This window comes from Macrobrachium nipponense, chromosome 3 (genome assembly GCF_015104395.2).
Source record: "Macrobrachium nipponense isolate FS-2020 chromosome 3, ASM1510439v2, whole genome shotgun sequence".
Taxonomy (NCBI): Eukaryota; Metazoa; Arthropoda; class Malacostraca; order Decapoda; family Palaemonidae; genus Macrobrachium; species Macrobrachium nipponense.
In genome coordinates this window covers 93,560,201-93,573,220 of record NC_087202.1, presented here as the reverse complement: position 1 = coordinate 93,573,220, position 13,020 = coordinate 93,560,201, and the positions used below count along the sequence as shown (strand labels likewise).

The following is a 13,020-nucleotide window of genomic DNA, read 5'->3' as shown; positions in this document are numbered from 1 at the left end:
ACAAGTATTTCTATACTACTTCCATAGTGCACAGAAATATCAGCAGATAAGAAGACTACCAAGCCCAGGATTTCCAGGTACTGTGAGATGTAAATTTAGTGCAGTCCGAGAATTGTTTTGCCTCTCGTCTGTATTTCATTTCCATTTTTCCATGGCGACTTTCCCCCATTCTTTGTTCAGCTTCTCTCCCCCAATTTTCATTCAATGCTGTGATTAATTCCCCTGTGATGCTAGTAAACATCCTCTAGTTAATTCAAGCAATGTAATAGTCCTTCCTGTGTAAACTCCTAGTTATTTCATGCCCCTTGAGTGGTTTGTAAATTTTTAGACTGAGAGCAAGTAGTGTGTAACATTCCCAACATTTTCCTCGCCTTAGTACTGATGCTGGAATGCAATCTCTTTGCAGATAAACACCTTGCCTGATTGTGGGGGAAATTGGGAACCCTTTGGAATAAGGCTTGCATTGAAATAACCTGTTTGCGCAAAATTCTGATCTCCATTTCTGCTTCATTTCCCAGCCACGTGTTTCCGGTGGATTGAGAGTCAACCACCTCATTAGTTCCTGGACCTACGTAACTTAAAGTAAATATAGTTTATTTAAAACTAAAGTCCAGCATTTATGTAAATTCCTCCTTTTTCAGTAATATCGGCCTTCTGCCGTAGCTTTTTTTTTTTGTGATCTCTCGTCCCTTCAGTAAGGGCCATTTATAAGAGTGTTAAGACTACATTTTCAAGGAGGGAACGAGCAGTTCAGAACAAAATGGCGATCATTTCCAGTCTCATGTGTAAAGGAATTTTCATTTCCAGCTGTAGCGATTGTTAAACTGGTATACGAAAGAAATGAATCTGAATTCCTTTTAATATTTTTTATGAGCAAGCAAAAACAAGGTTTCACAATTCCTCACATGAAAAAGGTAAATTTTATTTTCTAGTTATTTGCGTAGAACTAGGTACAGGCAGTCCCCGGGTTACGATGTGGGTTCCGTTCTTGAGACGTGTTGTAAGCTGAAAATCGTTGTAAGCCGGAACATGGTAAAAAAATCCTAAGAAAGCCTTACTTTTAATACTTTGGGTGCATTAAAAGCTATGTAAACTGTATTCTTATTGCATTTTTCATAAAAAAAACTTCAAATATTGATTATTTTGCATTTTTGGAATCATATTTCTTCTGCCAGATCAGCGTTGTAGGCGCCTTAACCCTGGAACATGCGTCGTAAACCTGGAAATAATGTCTGATAAATATGATTGAAAAGCATTGTAACCTCAGAACATCGTCAGCTGAACCCGCCGTAAGCCAGGGACTGCCTGTATTCTAGTTAGAGGTATAAAAGATGACTGCCATTATAGTGATAGGAAGATAGACCATGTGTATGGTGATAGACTAGAGAGAAATTTTAACCTTAGCGTCTTTTTATGTGCCATTGCATAAATCATAGAGGTATTTCAGGAGTAAATTCAAAAGAAAAATAAGTGCCATATTTTGTGAATTGCAAATTTAAATCGACGAATCGTGCGTTATAAAGATATTTCGTTGTTTTTTTAACGTGAATCAACGCTCTGTTCACTGTCTAAACACCCCTTCGTGTTCAGGATTTTAAGCCAGAACCAAGGAAAGTTAAGACCCTTTTATAACAAGACTCATTCATCCTTGCCTATATGCAAGTTGCCCCTGTGAACTGAAAGCCTCCATTCTCTCAAAAAACCCCCTTTATTCCCATTGGTTGCTCTGGATTTACTTCTCTACAGGTGGCCTGGATGAAGGGCGGAGCATACCCAGGCGAGATTTTAAAAAAGCGGGGCCACAGTAGCTCTCTCTCAGCACTTCCTCATAACTTCTCCGGACTGCTCAGAAGCAGGACTTTCTCAGACTTTCTCCAGCCCTGCAGACTCCACTTCACCCCTTTTGCTCCCCTGCCTCCTCTGGGGGATCCCATAAGTATTCTTATACCTTCATAGTGCACAGAAGCATCAGCAGATAAAAAGACTACCAAGCCCAGGATTTCCCGGTACTGTGAGATGTAAATTCAGTGCAGTCCGAGAATTGTTTTGCCTCTTGTCTGTATTTCATTTCCATTTTTCCATGGTGACTTTCCCCCATTCTTTGTTCAGCTTCTCTCCCCCAATTTTCATTCAATGCTGTGATTAATTCCCCTGTGATGCTAGTAAACATCCTCTAGTTAATTCAAGCAATGTAATAGTCCTTTCTGTGTAAACTCCCTGTTATTTCATGCCCCTTGAACGGTTTGTAAATTTTTAGACTGAGAGCAAGTAGTGTGTAACGTTCCTCACGTGTTCCACGCCTTAGTATTGATGCTAGAATGCAATCTCTTTGCAAACAAACACCTTGCCTGATTGTGGGGGAAATTGGGAACCCTTTGGAATAAGGCTTGCATTGAAATAACCTGTTTGTGCAAGATTCTGATCTCCGTTTCTATTTCTTTTCCCAGCCACGTGTTTCCGGTAGATCGACAATCAACCACCTCATTACCTCCTGGACCTACGTAACTTAATGTAAATATAGTTCATTTATGTAAATTCCTCCTTTTTCAGTTATATTGGCCTTCTGTAATAGTTTTTCTTTTTTTGCTTGTGATCTCTCGTCCCTCCAGTCAGGGCCATTTTTAAGAGTATTAGACTACATTTTCAAGGAGGGAATGAGCAGTTCAGAACAAAATGCGACCATTTCCAGTCTCGTGTGTAAAGGAATTTTCATTTCCAGCCGTAGAGATTGTTAAACTGGTATCACGAAAGAAACGAATCTGAATTCCTGTTAATATTTTTTATGAGCAAGCAAAAACAAGGTTTTCCAATTCCCAACAACATGAAAAATGTAAATTTTATTTTCTAATTATTTGTGTAAACTAGGTATTCTAGTTAGAGGTATAAAATCTGACTGCCATTATAGTGATAGGAAGATAGACCACGTGTATGGCGATAGACTAGAGAAATTTTAACCTTAGCTTCTTTTTATGTGCCTTTGCATAAATCATAGAGGTATTTCAGGAGTAAATTAAAAACATGAGTAAGTGCCACATTTCGTGAATTGCAAGTTTAAATCGACGAATCGCGCATGGTAAAGATATTTAGTTGTTTTTGTTAATGTGAATCAACACACTGTTCATTGTCTAAACACCCCTTCGTGTTCAGGATTTTAAGCCAGAACCAAGGAAAGTTAAGACCCTTTTATAACAAGACTCATTCATCCTTGCCTATATGCAAGTTGCCCCTGTGAACTGAAAGCCTCCATTCTCAAAAAACCCTCTTTGTTCCTATTGGCTGCTCTGGATTTACTTCTCTACAGGTGGCCTGGATGAGGGGCAGAGCCTACTCAGGCGAGATTTTAAAAAAGCGGGGCCACAGTAGCTCTCTCTCAGCAATTCCTCATAACTTCTCTGGACTGCTCAGAAGCAGGACTTCCTCGGACTTTCTCCAGCCCTGCAGACTCCACTTCACCCCTTTTGCTCCCCTGCCTCCTCTGGGGTATCCCACAAGTATTCTTATACCTTCATAGTGCACAGAAGCATTAGCAGATAAGAAGACTACCAAGCCCATTATTTCCCAGTACTGTGAGATGTAAATTTAGTGCAGTCCGAGACTTGTTTTGCCTCTCGTCTGTATTTCATTTCCATTTTTCCATGGTGACTTTCCCCCATTCTTTGTTCAGCTTCTCTCCCCCAATTTTCATTCAATGCTGTGATTAATTCCCCTGTGATGCTAGTAAACATCCTCTAGTTAATTCAAGCAATGTAATAGTCCTTTCTGTGTAAACTCCCAGTTATTTCATGCCCTTTGAACGGTTTGTAAATTTTTAGACTGAGAGCAAGTAGTGTGTAACATTCCCAACGTGTTCCACGCTTTAGTATTGATGCTAAAATGCAATCTCTTTGCAGACAAACACCGTGCCTAATTGTGGGGAAGAATTGGGAACCCTTTGGAATAGGGCTTGCATTGAAATAACCTGTTTGCGCAAAATTCTGATCTCCATTTCTACTTCATTTCCCAGCCACGTGTTTCCGGTAGATCAACAATCAACCACCTCATTACCTCCTGGACCTACGTAACTTAATGTAAATATAGTTCATTTACGTAAATTCCTCCTTTTTCAGTAATATTGGCCTTCTGCCGTAGTTTTTCTTTTTTTGCTTGTGATCTCTCGTCCCTCCAGTCAGGGCCATTTTTAAGAGTATTAGACTACATTTTCAAGGAGGGAATGAGCAGTTCAGAACAAAATGGTGACCATTTCCAGTCTCGTGTGTAAAGGAATTTTCATTTCCAGCCGTAGAGATTTTTAAACTGGTATCACGAAAGAAATGAATCTGAATTCCTTTTAATATTTTTTATGAGCAAGCAAAAACAAGGTTTCCCAATTCCCCACAACAGGAAAAATGTAAATTTTATTTTCTAGTTATTTGTGTAGAACTAGGTATTCTAGTTAGGGGTATAAAACCTGACTGCCATTATAGTGATAGGAAGATAGACCACGTGTATGGCGATAAACTAGAGAAATTTTAACCTTAGCTTCTTTTTATGTGCCATTGCATAAATCATAGAGGTATTTCAGGAGTAAATTAAAAACAAAAGTAAGTGCCACATTTCGTGAATTGCAAGTTTAATTTGACGAACCGCGCGTTGTAAAGATATTTCGTTGTTTTTGTTAACGTGAATCAACACACTGTTCATTGTCTGAGCACACTCTCGTGTTCAGGATTTTAAGCCAGAACCAAGGAAAGTTGAGACCTCTTTATAACAAGACTCATTCATCCTTGGCTATATGCAAGTTGCCCCTGTGAACTGAAAGCCTCCATTCTCTCGAAAAACCCTCTTTGTTCCCGTTGGCAGCTCTGGATTTACTTCTCTACAGGTGGCCTGCTCTCTCTCAGAACCTCTCCAGAGCATACAAAAAAAAATTATTTTTATCATAAAAAGTTAGTTCCTTAAGAATACTGTAAACTCCCATAGACCTTGTTTTCCTAATTCTCAAGAACAATGTGAAAATCAGGCAGAAAGGAAACGAGTTGTGTCTTTGGAGCTCTTCCGATTTTGGAATTGCAGGGAAAAGCTTGTTACAAAAACATCAAAGCCATACTATACATTTTTCATAAAATGTACAAAGGATACAGTGTACATTACAGGACAGTACTGTACATTATCCTGCAAGACCATAAGAGTCACTAAAAAATAAAACAAACTGAATCTAAAATTTATAAAAATCTAAATTTCTCTTACTTAGCTTATTTAATAATATTAAAACCAGTAAATTATATAAATACAAAACAAAGTACTTCTAAAATAATTGAAAAAAACTACTATATTATCAACATGCTGTAACACTTCTGTCACACTTCTTCAATGCATTGAGACAGCTGACTATGCACAGCACATCAAAAAACTAGTGAGTATTGTCACCCTACTTTAATGTTTATTTTTCATTTTCAAAATAATGCTAGGTAAAAGTATGAGAGAAATTAAAATTTATAAAAATCTAAATTTCTCTTACTTAGCTTATTTAATAATATTAAAACCGGTAAATTATATAAATATAAAACAAAGTACTTCTAAAATAATTGAAAAAAACTACTATATTATCAACATGCTGTAACACTTCTGTCACAGTTCTTCAATGCATTGAGACAGTTGACTATGCACAGCACACCAAAAAACTAGTGAGTATTGTCACCCTACTTTAATGTTTATTTTTCATTTTCAAAACAATGCTAGTCAAAAGTTGGAGAGTCTTTGAGGTCAATGCATATTTGATGTTAGGAAATATGACAAATTTGTAACTAATTTGTATTTTTCATAACTAACAAACCTTTGGTCTTAACATTAGGATAATACTAGCGCCAAGCTGGAAACCAGTAGAATTAAAATTAAACTTGTGAGATCCAGGGACTATTGGCATCTATACCAGGTCACAGGGCATGTATTACCCAGAATGCCCTTGGCGTCCCGTGACCCGCCAGTTACTTTTCTACTGCCTTTAAGATAGGACGTGTTTACTTTCTATCTGTTTTAAAGCTGGTTTTAGTTTGCCCGATTTTATTCGTTTCACTTTTATTTTTATCTTTAATTTTTCTTTCTCTGGGTGTGCTCAGTGTGGGTGTGATCCCTATTTAATGACTCATATATTCACAGTTACATTGGAGTTATTCATCAGAGGTAGTGGATATTGAAGGGAGTGAAAGGGGAAGACTCCTCAGTAGCAGAGTAGCTTAATCTACAAACATAAACAAAGGAGGTCACAAAAATAGTGAACTGATTTGAAGAGGCATTGAAGTGTGTAGAGCATCTTCACAAGCAGCCAATGTGAGAACAAAACTTCCATGTTGTCATCATGACATTTCTATTAGACAATAAAAGGTGATAATAAAAATTTGTTCATGATGTTGTGGCTTTTGAGCCAATAACAGCTGGAAAAACTCCCAAGCAGAAGGGTGCATGAAATTTCTGATGTCGCCATGATGCATCTCTATCAGCCAATCACATGTGATAAACAAAATGATGTTGTATAGGACACTGTTTCTTAGGCCCCAATAAGTGGAAAAGTTCACATGCAGAGGAGTGCTCTCCCAGCCCTCCCCTCTAATGTACTGTACAGTACCCTGGTCTTCTCCCTTCCCAGTGCCTTTTCATCCATGCATCGTGCAAACAAAACACAGTGCTTTAAATTCACTGTAGTATATGTATATCCACTTACATATTGTGGTGGGTTTTAGTTACTGTACATGCAGATAGTGAACAAACAGATACTTGAGGTTATACAGTTCCACTACTGTTTCATATGCTAGAGATTCAAAACAGAAAATTGACAGATTCTCTATTAGGTTATGATAAATTTTTAGTATCCCTGTATTCAAACAAAAGATAATCAAGGGACAACTACAAAAATCAAGAATTTTCTTGTTTAATTAATACATCAAAACAAAAACTCACCTTGGCTGTATATCCAAAAATATCACCAATAATTCTCATAGATGGTTCTGGAGGGTATATGTATGTGTTGCGCACCATAAATTCTTTCAAGATATCATTCTGTATTGTTCCTGAGAGTTTTTCCTGTTTTACACCCTAGAAGAATATGCAGAATATAAGAAACACATAAAAGCAATGCATCATTATTTAACACATTCTAAATTTCACACATAGAGACCTACATAATGAAACTTATAACAATGGAGAAAGATTATTCAGGATGGTTCCTAGTTCCTAAGTGCTCACTCCACAAACACAATTGCAGGCACACTACACAGATTGCATGAGGTGCCAAGCTTTATTCCCTGTTTTTTTTTACAATTTTAATCAACTTTAGTTGTACTTTACTTTATGGTATTTCAAAATGTTTAATTCGTGTCCATTACCATTTTCAACAACAACCCTGAAAAATTAAAAATCTTTCTAAATTAGATCTTACAAAATATTTCCATTTTACTTTTAACCTTCCCCCCTTCATTTCTTTTTAACAGAGGCAGAGCCATGCTATGAGCTTTGACATCCATCACTTTTGATTTTAATTTTCAGGGCTAACCTTATATATATTCCCCCAGTTTTCTGTTAGGGGATTTTAGGGTTTCTAAAGTAAGGTCATGATCTTTTGTTTTTTGTATGGTTTTACACCTGAATAAATGTTCAGTGCTGTCCTCCACTCTTCAGATATCACAGACCCCGCCCTTATATTTACTCAGAAAGTTAGCCTTCAAGTTCAACATATTCGGTCTGGCTTTCATTAACCATATACACGTGTCCTTTTGTTTCCAGTTCCCTTATGTATTATTTTCCCAGAAGTTTTCTGACTTTGCTCTCTCTCTCTCTCTCTCTTCATCATAATGTTGCATTCACTCCTTTATTGTTCCACATGATTTTACTTGGATATTTGGACAAATTTTAAACATTTATCTCATTATACAAGATTGTGTATCCTATCACCAACGTATTCTGTTTCATTTGCTGTCATTACTTCATTACTCGGTAAGTTTCACAGAGGAATGATTGATATTCTCCACTGAACTATTGCTACAAAAACAACTTGAAAGAATAATGTAGAGGCTGTTACTGCATTGAAGTATCAATAATTACAGAACTTCTGTAAAATCTTTATGATTTAAAATTACAAGAAATCAAACATACACCAAACAAGATGAGCCTGAAGTTCCATCCCGTTTACAGAGTTGGCAGATGTCGCACCAAACAATGTGTCCAAGATTACAGAAAACTGTCGCTTATTTTTTTTTGGCAACAGTACATAGTAATGACAAATTGTGTATTTATGTTTACTTTGAAATTATTTTTTCTTATTAATTCTGTAGTTTAAGAAATGCTGTTTCTACGTTGCATGGGGGTCTTGGAATGCATTACCTGTATCAACTATAAATAAAAAATTATTATTTCAAATATTAGTGGATACCAAGAAACCACATAATTTAATACTATGCGGCTCCTACCGATTCTTCTGCAGCTACAATAAACATGGCCATGGTGGGGATGACAGCACCGTTCATGGTCATGGAAACAGACATCTTATCCAAAGGGATGTCATTAAAAAGCATCTTCATATCCTCCACAGAATCTATGGCAACACCTGCCATACCAACATCACCATGGACCCTTGGATTATCAGAATCATATCTGTAAAGACATAAAAAAAAATAAATTAAAGTGAAAAAGTAAACACATAGAAGGATGTGTGAACAATGTAAATCAATATGAAAAATCCTTAATTATTAATAACATTACCCACTTATTATAACATGCAAGTTTTCACGGCACATCAGCATATATTTGATATCCCTGATTATTGGCGGGGGTTCCATTCTAATGGCTGGATGATAAGCAAAAATTGCCCCAAAATACCTGTGATTTTCTGCAATTTTCAGCACTTATTGGCGCCAATAACTGCTGAATGGGACCTCTGTTAGGTATGCATCAGCACCGATACTCTATTGTCAGCACCGGTAACCAGAAATTGGCTAATTTTGATGCCAAAAATTGACTATTTCCAGTGCTGGACAAGCGCCATAAAACCGGATTGCTGATAATCATGGACTGCCTGTATATACATATACGTATGTATATTTATCTATACAGGCAGCCCTGGTTAACAGCAGCATCGGTTAACGGCTATCTGGTTTTGCAGCGGTTGTGTAGCAACACTGTTAACTGGATTTTCTGTGATAATCTCTGGTTAGCAGTGCCGATCTCCAGTTAGCAGTGCTGATCTCTAGGTAACAACAGTGCCAATCTCTGATTAACAGCACTGATATCCGGTTAACAGCGTTATTAAGCAGTTTTTTAGTCCTGTTATCACCAATTTTTGGTTAGTGGTGATTTTCGGTAGTAGCAACGGCCGAGAACGGATTCCCTGCCATTAACCAAGGACTGCCTGTATATACGTACATACATACATACATATATATGTGAGTGTATGTGTACAGTAATTCCTAAGTTTAAGTCCAAGATTGGTTCCCACATCCACAGCATAACCCAGTTTTGTCTGTAAGTCGGATTTTCAACATGGGTAATAAAGTGAACCAGTAAAAATAAATAAATAAAAAAGAAAAATCCTGAGCACATACATACAGTACATGGGTAAATATTGCACTTACATGTATTCCTGTTTTACAATACAGTACTGCATAGTAAATAAAAATCCCAAATTTTTAAAGTAAATTGTATATTTCCGATCTACATATACAAACCTGAGGTCCTTTACAACTGGAATTACTTTCAGCAAAGCTGGACCACGGCTGTTAAAAGTCTTAAACACAGTGGTTAGGCAGTAACTACCGTCCAGCAGGTGGGGATATCCACCAGCCAGGATGTAAACAATCCCAATTTGTCTTTCAGACCAGGTTTCAGATTGAAGAGTGGCATGAGGTGGGCATTCCTGTACAGAACCTCAGGTTTGTATAGTTAGGAAAAATACAATTTACTTTCAAAAAGCGTGATTTGTTCCTGCACAACATGCAAACCCTCAGTCCTTTACAATTGGAAGACTCACTCATTGGAGGGAGGAATCTGAGTGAGTCTCTAGAACTGACTTGAGTTCAGCACACCTGGCCAACTACTCCTTGTGGAATGAGCACTCCTCCTAGTGGAACGAGCATGGAGGAGACCCCTGCCTCTGACAAATTAATCAGATTATAAGAACTGAAAGATCAGTCAGACTTCTGGGGCCTTTCCAAAATGAGTGAGGAATTGTAACTCATACGAAAGAGACTGGGAAGAATATTATGAGTTGGCTGCATTAATGCAAATATCCAAGGTTTTACCTTACTGCCAGTCTCCTTCCTCCCCTTGCTAGAGGAAGGAGCAGGATTGCTTCTATGATTCTGACAAAAAAAAAAATAAAAAGGAAACTCAATGTGTAGGCTTACAGCATCAAATGACTGACCAGAAAGTGTAAGTTGAAGTCCTATTCTCAACCTGAAGGAATAGGAGTAAAGCAACGAGGAGGGAGAGGGGAGAGTGTCCAGTCACTTTCACCTCCCTCTTGCCTCTAGAGCCTCACACCATAAGCGAGATGCAACTTGTCCTCTTGAAGGAAAAAGCGTTCCAAGGACCTGTTGGCAAAGACGTGAAGGAAGAAAGATATAAATGTGGTCCTAATGAGACATCTATCTTCCAGTCTGACATATTCTTCTGAATGCCATGAAAGGACCAAGAAACTGGCACCGTGCACTCTTGGGGAGTACGCAAGTGACATAACTATCTGCAGAGAAGTTCCTCGCAATCTTGTAGGACTCGAAGGAAGACATGTCCTTATATGGTTTTAATTTGTGATTCCATAGTGAAGAAAGGATATCAGCATCCAGAAAGGGTGTCAAGTCTTCTGCAGGCACAGCAACACACCAATAGGACATAAGTAATGATTGATCTGGATCAAGAGATACAAAGTCCAAGGCATAGGGGATCATGAAGGATTCAAACCTGTCAAACACATGCCGAATTATTCGACATCCGAGATGGAGTCGGGATATGAAACCCACCTTTTGAAAGGTGATACTTTAGATGATCTATGCAAATCGTCTATCCTCTTAGTCAATCCTGGAGAGAGATGAGATGCAGTCTTGAAAAACAACACTGTCTGATGATTCTTGCAAGGGCTCATGCGTCCTAAACGAGTCAAATGCTGCTCAGAGGCCTGAAGTCCCTAGAATGGCAAGAAAGAGAGAAGTTTCTCATCAGCAGTAGAATCTCAACTGAGGAGAAACAATACTACTTACGTGAGACTACAATGAGTGTGAACCTGTCTTTCACAATTGAATCGGAAAGAAGTTAACTTTTGGGATTCTGACAAAGAAAAGGTCCCATCAATGACACCAACCAGTGAGGACAGTCCTAATCCCTGAAATTTACAGACTGAAAGAAAATTTCAGCTATTTTATTGCTGTTCAGCAAAAAAAGCCTGTGCTTGCAATGAAGGCTGGAAGTCTTTAGCCGTGTAAACACAGGGATGTACGTACTGCCTGATGAACTGCTGCTTGTCACTGCAAAGGCTGTTCTGAGAGGAACTCTTTTCTTTACCCTGGAAGCAGAGCTATCATGGCAGGCAAAGTCTTCCAACATTCACTACAATTTGGGGTGAATAACTAGTTGTTGTGCAGGCCGAGCTGAGTCGAGTGAGCTGAGCAGATGACATCCACACAGAGTGGTAACCATCAGCAAAGCACTATCACTTCCTGCCAATTCACTATTCTCTTTTGAGGCCGAAGCCCCAAGAAGAAGAATAAAGAGATTCTGTGTCTGTTGTCCTATGTGTTCGGACCCTAAGGAGCAAGACACAAGGACAGGACTCGACCATGCACCAAAGTGTTGGCATATGGTTTCATGCTCTGCATAAGCCCAAACCAGACTGAAAAGCGAACTCTCCTGTACTGGTAGAGGCTTGTCTCACTATGCAAACACTTGTGATGGTAAGCGCTCAGCGAGTGCTAGAATTCATATAAATTCACTCACTTGGTGAGATTCCAGACTCTCATACAGATGATCATCAGAAAAACTTGCCTCCCCTGAGTGCTCAGTTATAACAAGAAACCAAGCACTTGGCGAGCACCATCAAATACAAGGGATCCAGGCGCTCGGTGAGATTCCCAAGTCTCGTAAAACAATAATCGGGAGAGCCTTGTCTCACCTGAATGCTAAGAAACAGATTAAAACCAACACTTGATGAGCACTTGAAAATTCCCAAGAAATCAAGCGCTCAGTGAGACTCCCAAATTGTGACAACAACTGTCGGGAATGCCTGTCTCGCCTAAGTGTTTGGAAATCATAGAAAACCAAACACTCAGAGGGTGTCAGAAATTCCAAGGAATTCAAACCCTCAATGAGATTCCAAAATCTTGTCAGATGACCATCAGGAGAGGTTCTTCTTCAACTTCTATAGTAGCTGAGGACGAACAGGCATAGAACCAGCCCTATATGGGAGCATTTAAGACTAGATCACAAGTGCGATTCAACAGAATACGTATACGCTCAAGGCTCCCAAAACGTGAGACCTCACAAGAGACTGCAAATTGGAATCCGCCCAAAGAATGGAAAGGGCAAGGGAGAACACAGTCTCCAGGTGTTCGAATCCTCAGAATCGGAACACCAGGTGGGAATCTACCAAGCACTGACGAGCACTCAAGGGGTGTGGACATGTTGCCAGAAAGGGACGAGACACGCGAATGTCTTGTCCCTTCTCTCGTCCTGTGCCTGAATTGGAATGGTCCATCAACAGTTCTGGATCCTTGTGCGTCAATAGAAGCACCAGCACTCAGAACAACTCGCGAAAAAGCATCTGACACAGCATAAGAAGAAGAAATGGACAAGACTCGTGAATGTCTCTTCCATTCTCTTGTCCTATGTCTGAACTGGGACGGTCCATCAATAATTTTGGATGTTCGTGTATCATTAGAAGCACAAGCACACGGAATGACTTGTGAACGAGCACCCCTGACACAGCACCTGACAGGAATGCCAGCTGAAGCCTGCACTCCCCCGGTTCCCGAAACACAAACCCAGGGGCAAGCGAATCAGTAACTG

At 39.0% G+C, this 13,020-nt stretch overlaps 1 protein-coding gene across 1 annotated transcript in view; it reads right to left on the bottom strand.

Annotated features, from left to right (window-relative positions):
• Positions 1–13,020, bottom strand: part of LOC135221892 (methylmalonyl-CoA mutase, mitochondrial-like) — a 169,835-nt gene that overhangs the window by 112,676 nt on the left and 44,139 nt on the right. The window contains exons 4-5 of the mRNA XM_064259869.1: positions 8,439–8,622; positions 6,934–7,068 (exon numbers count right to left, since the gene is read on the bottom strand). Of these exons, the coding sequence (XP_064115939.1) occupies positions 6,934–7,068; positions 8,439–8,622 (319 nt within the window). The remainder of the gene's footprint in view (positions 1–6,933; positions 7,069–8,438; positions 8,623–13,020) is intronic.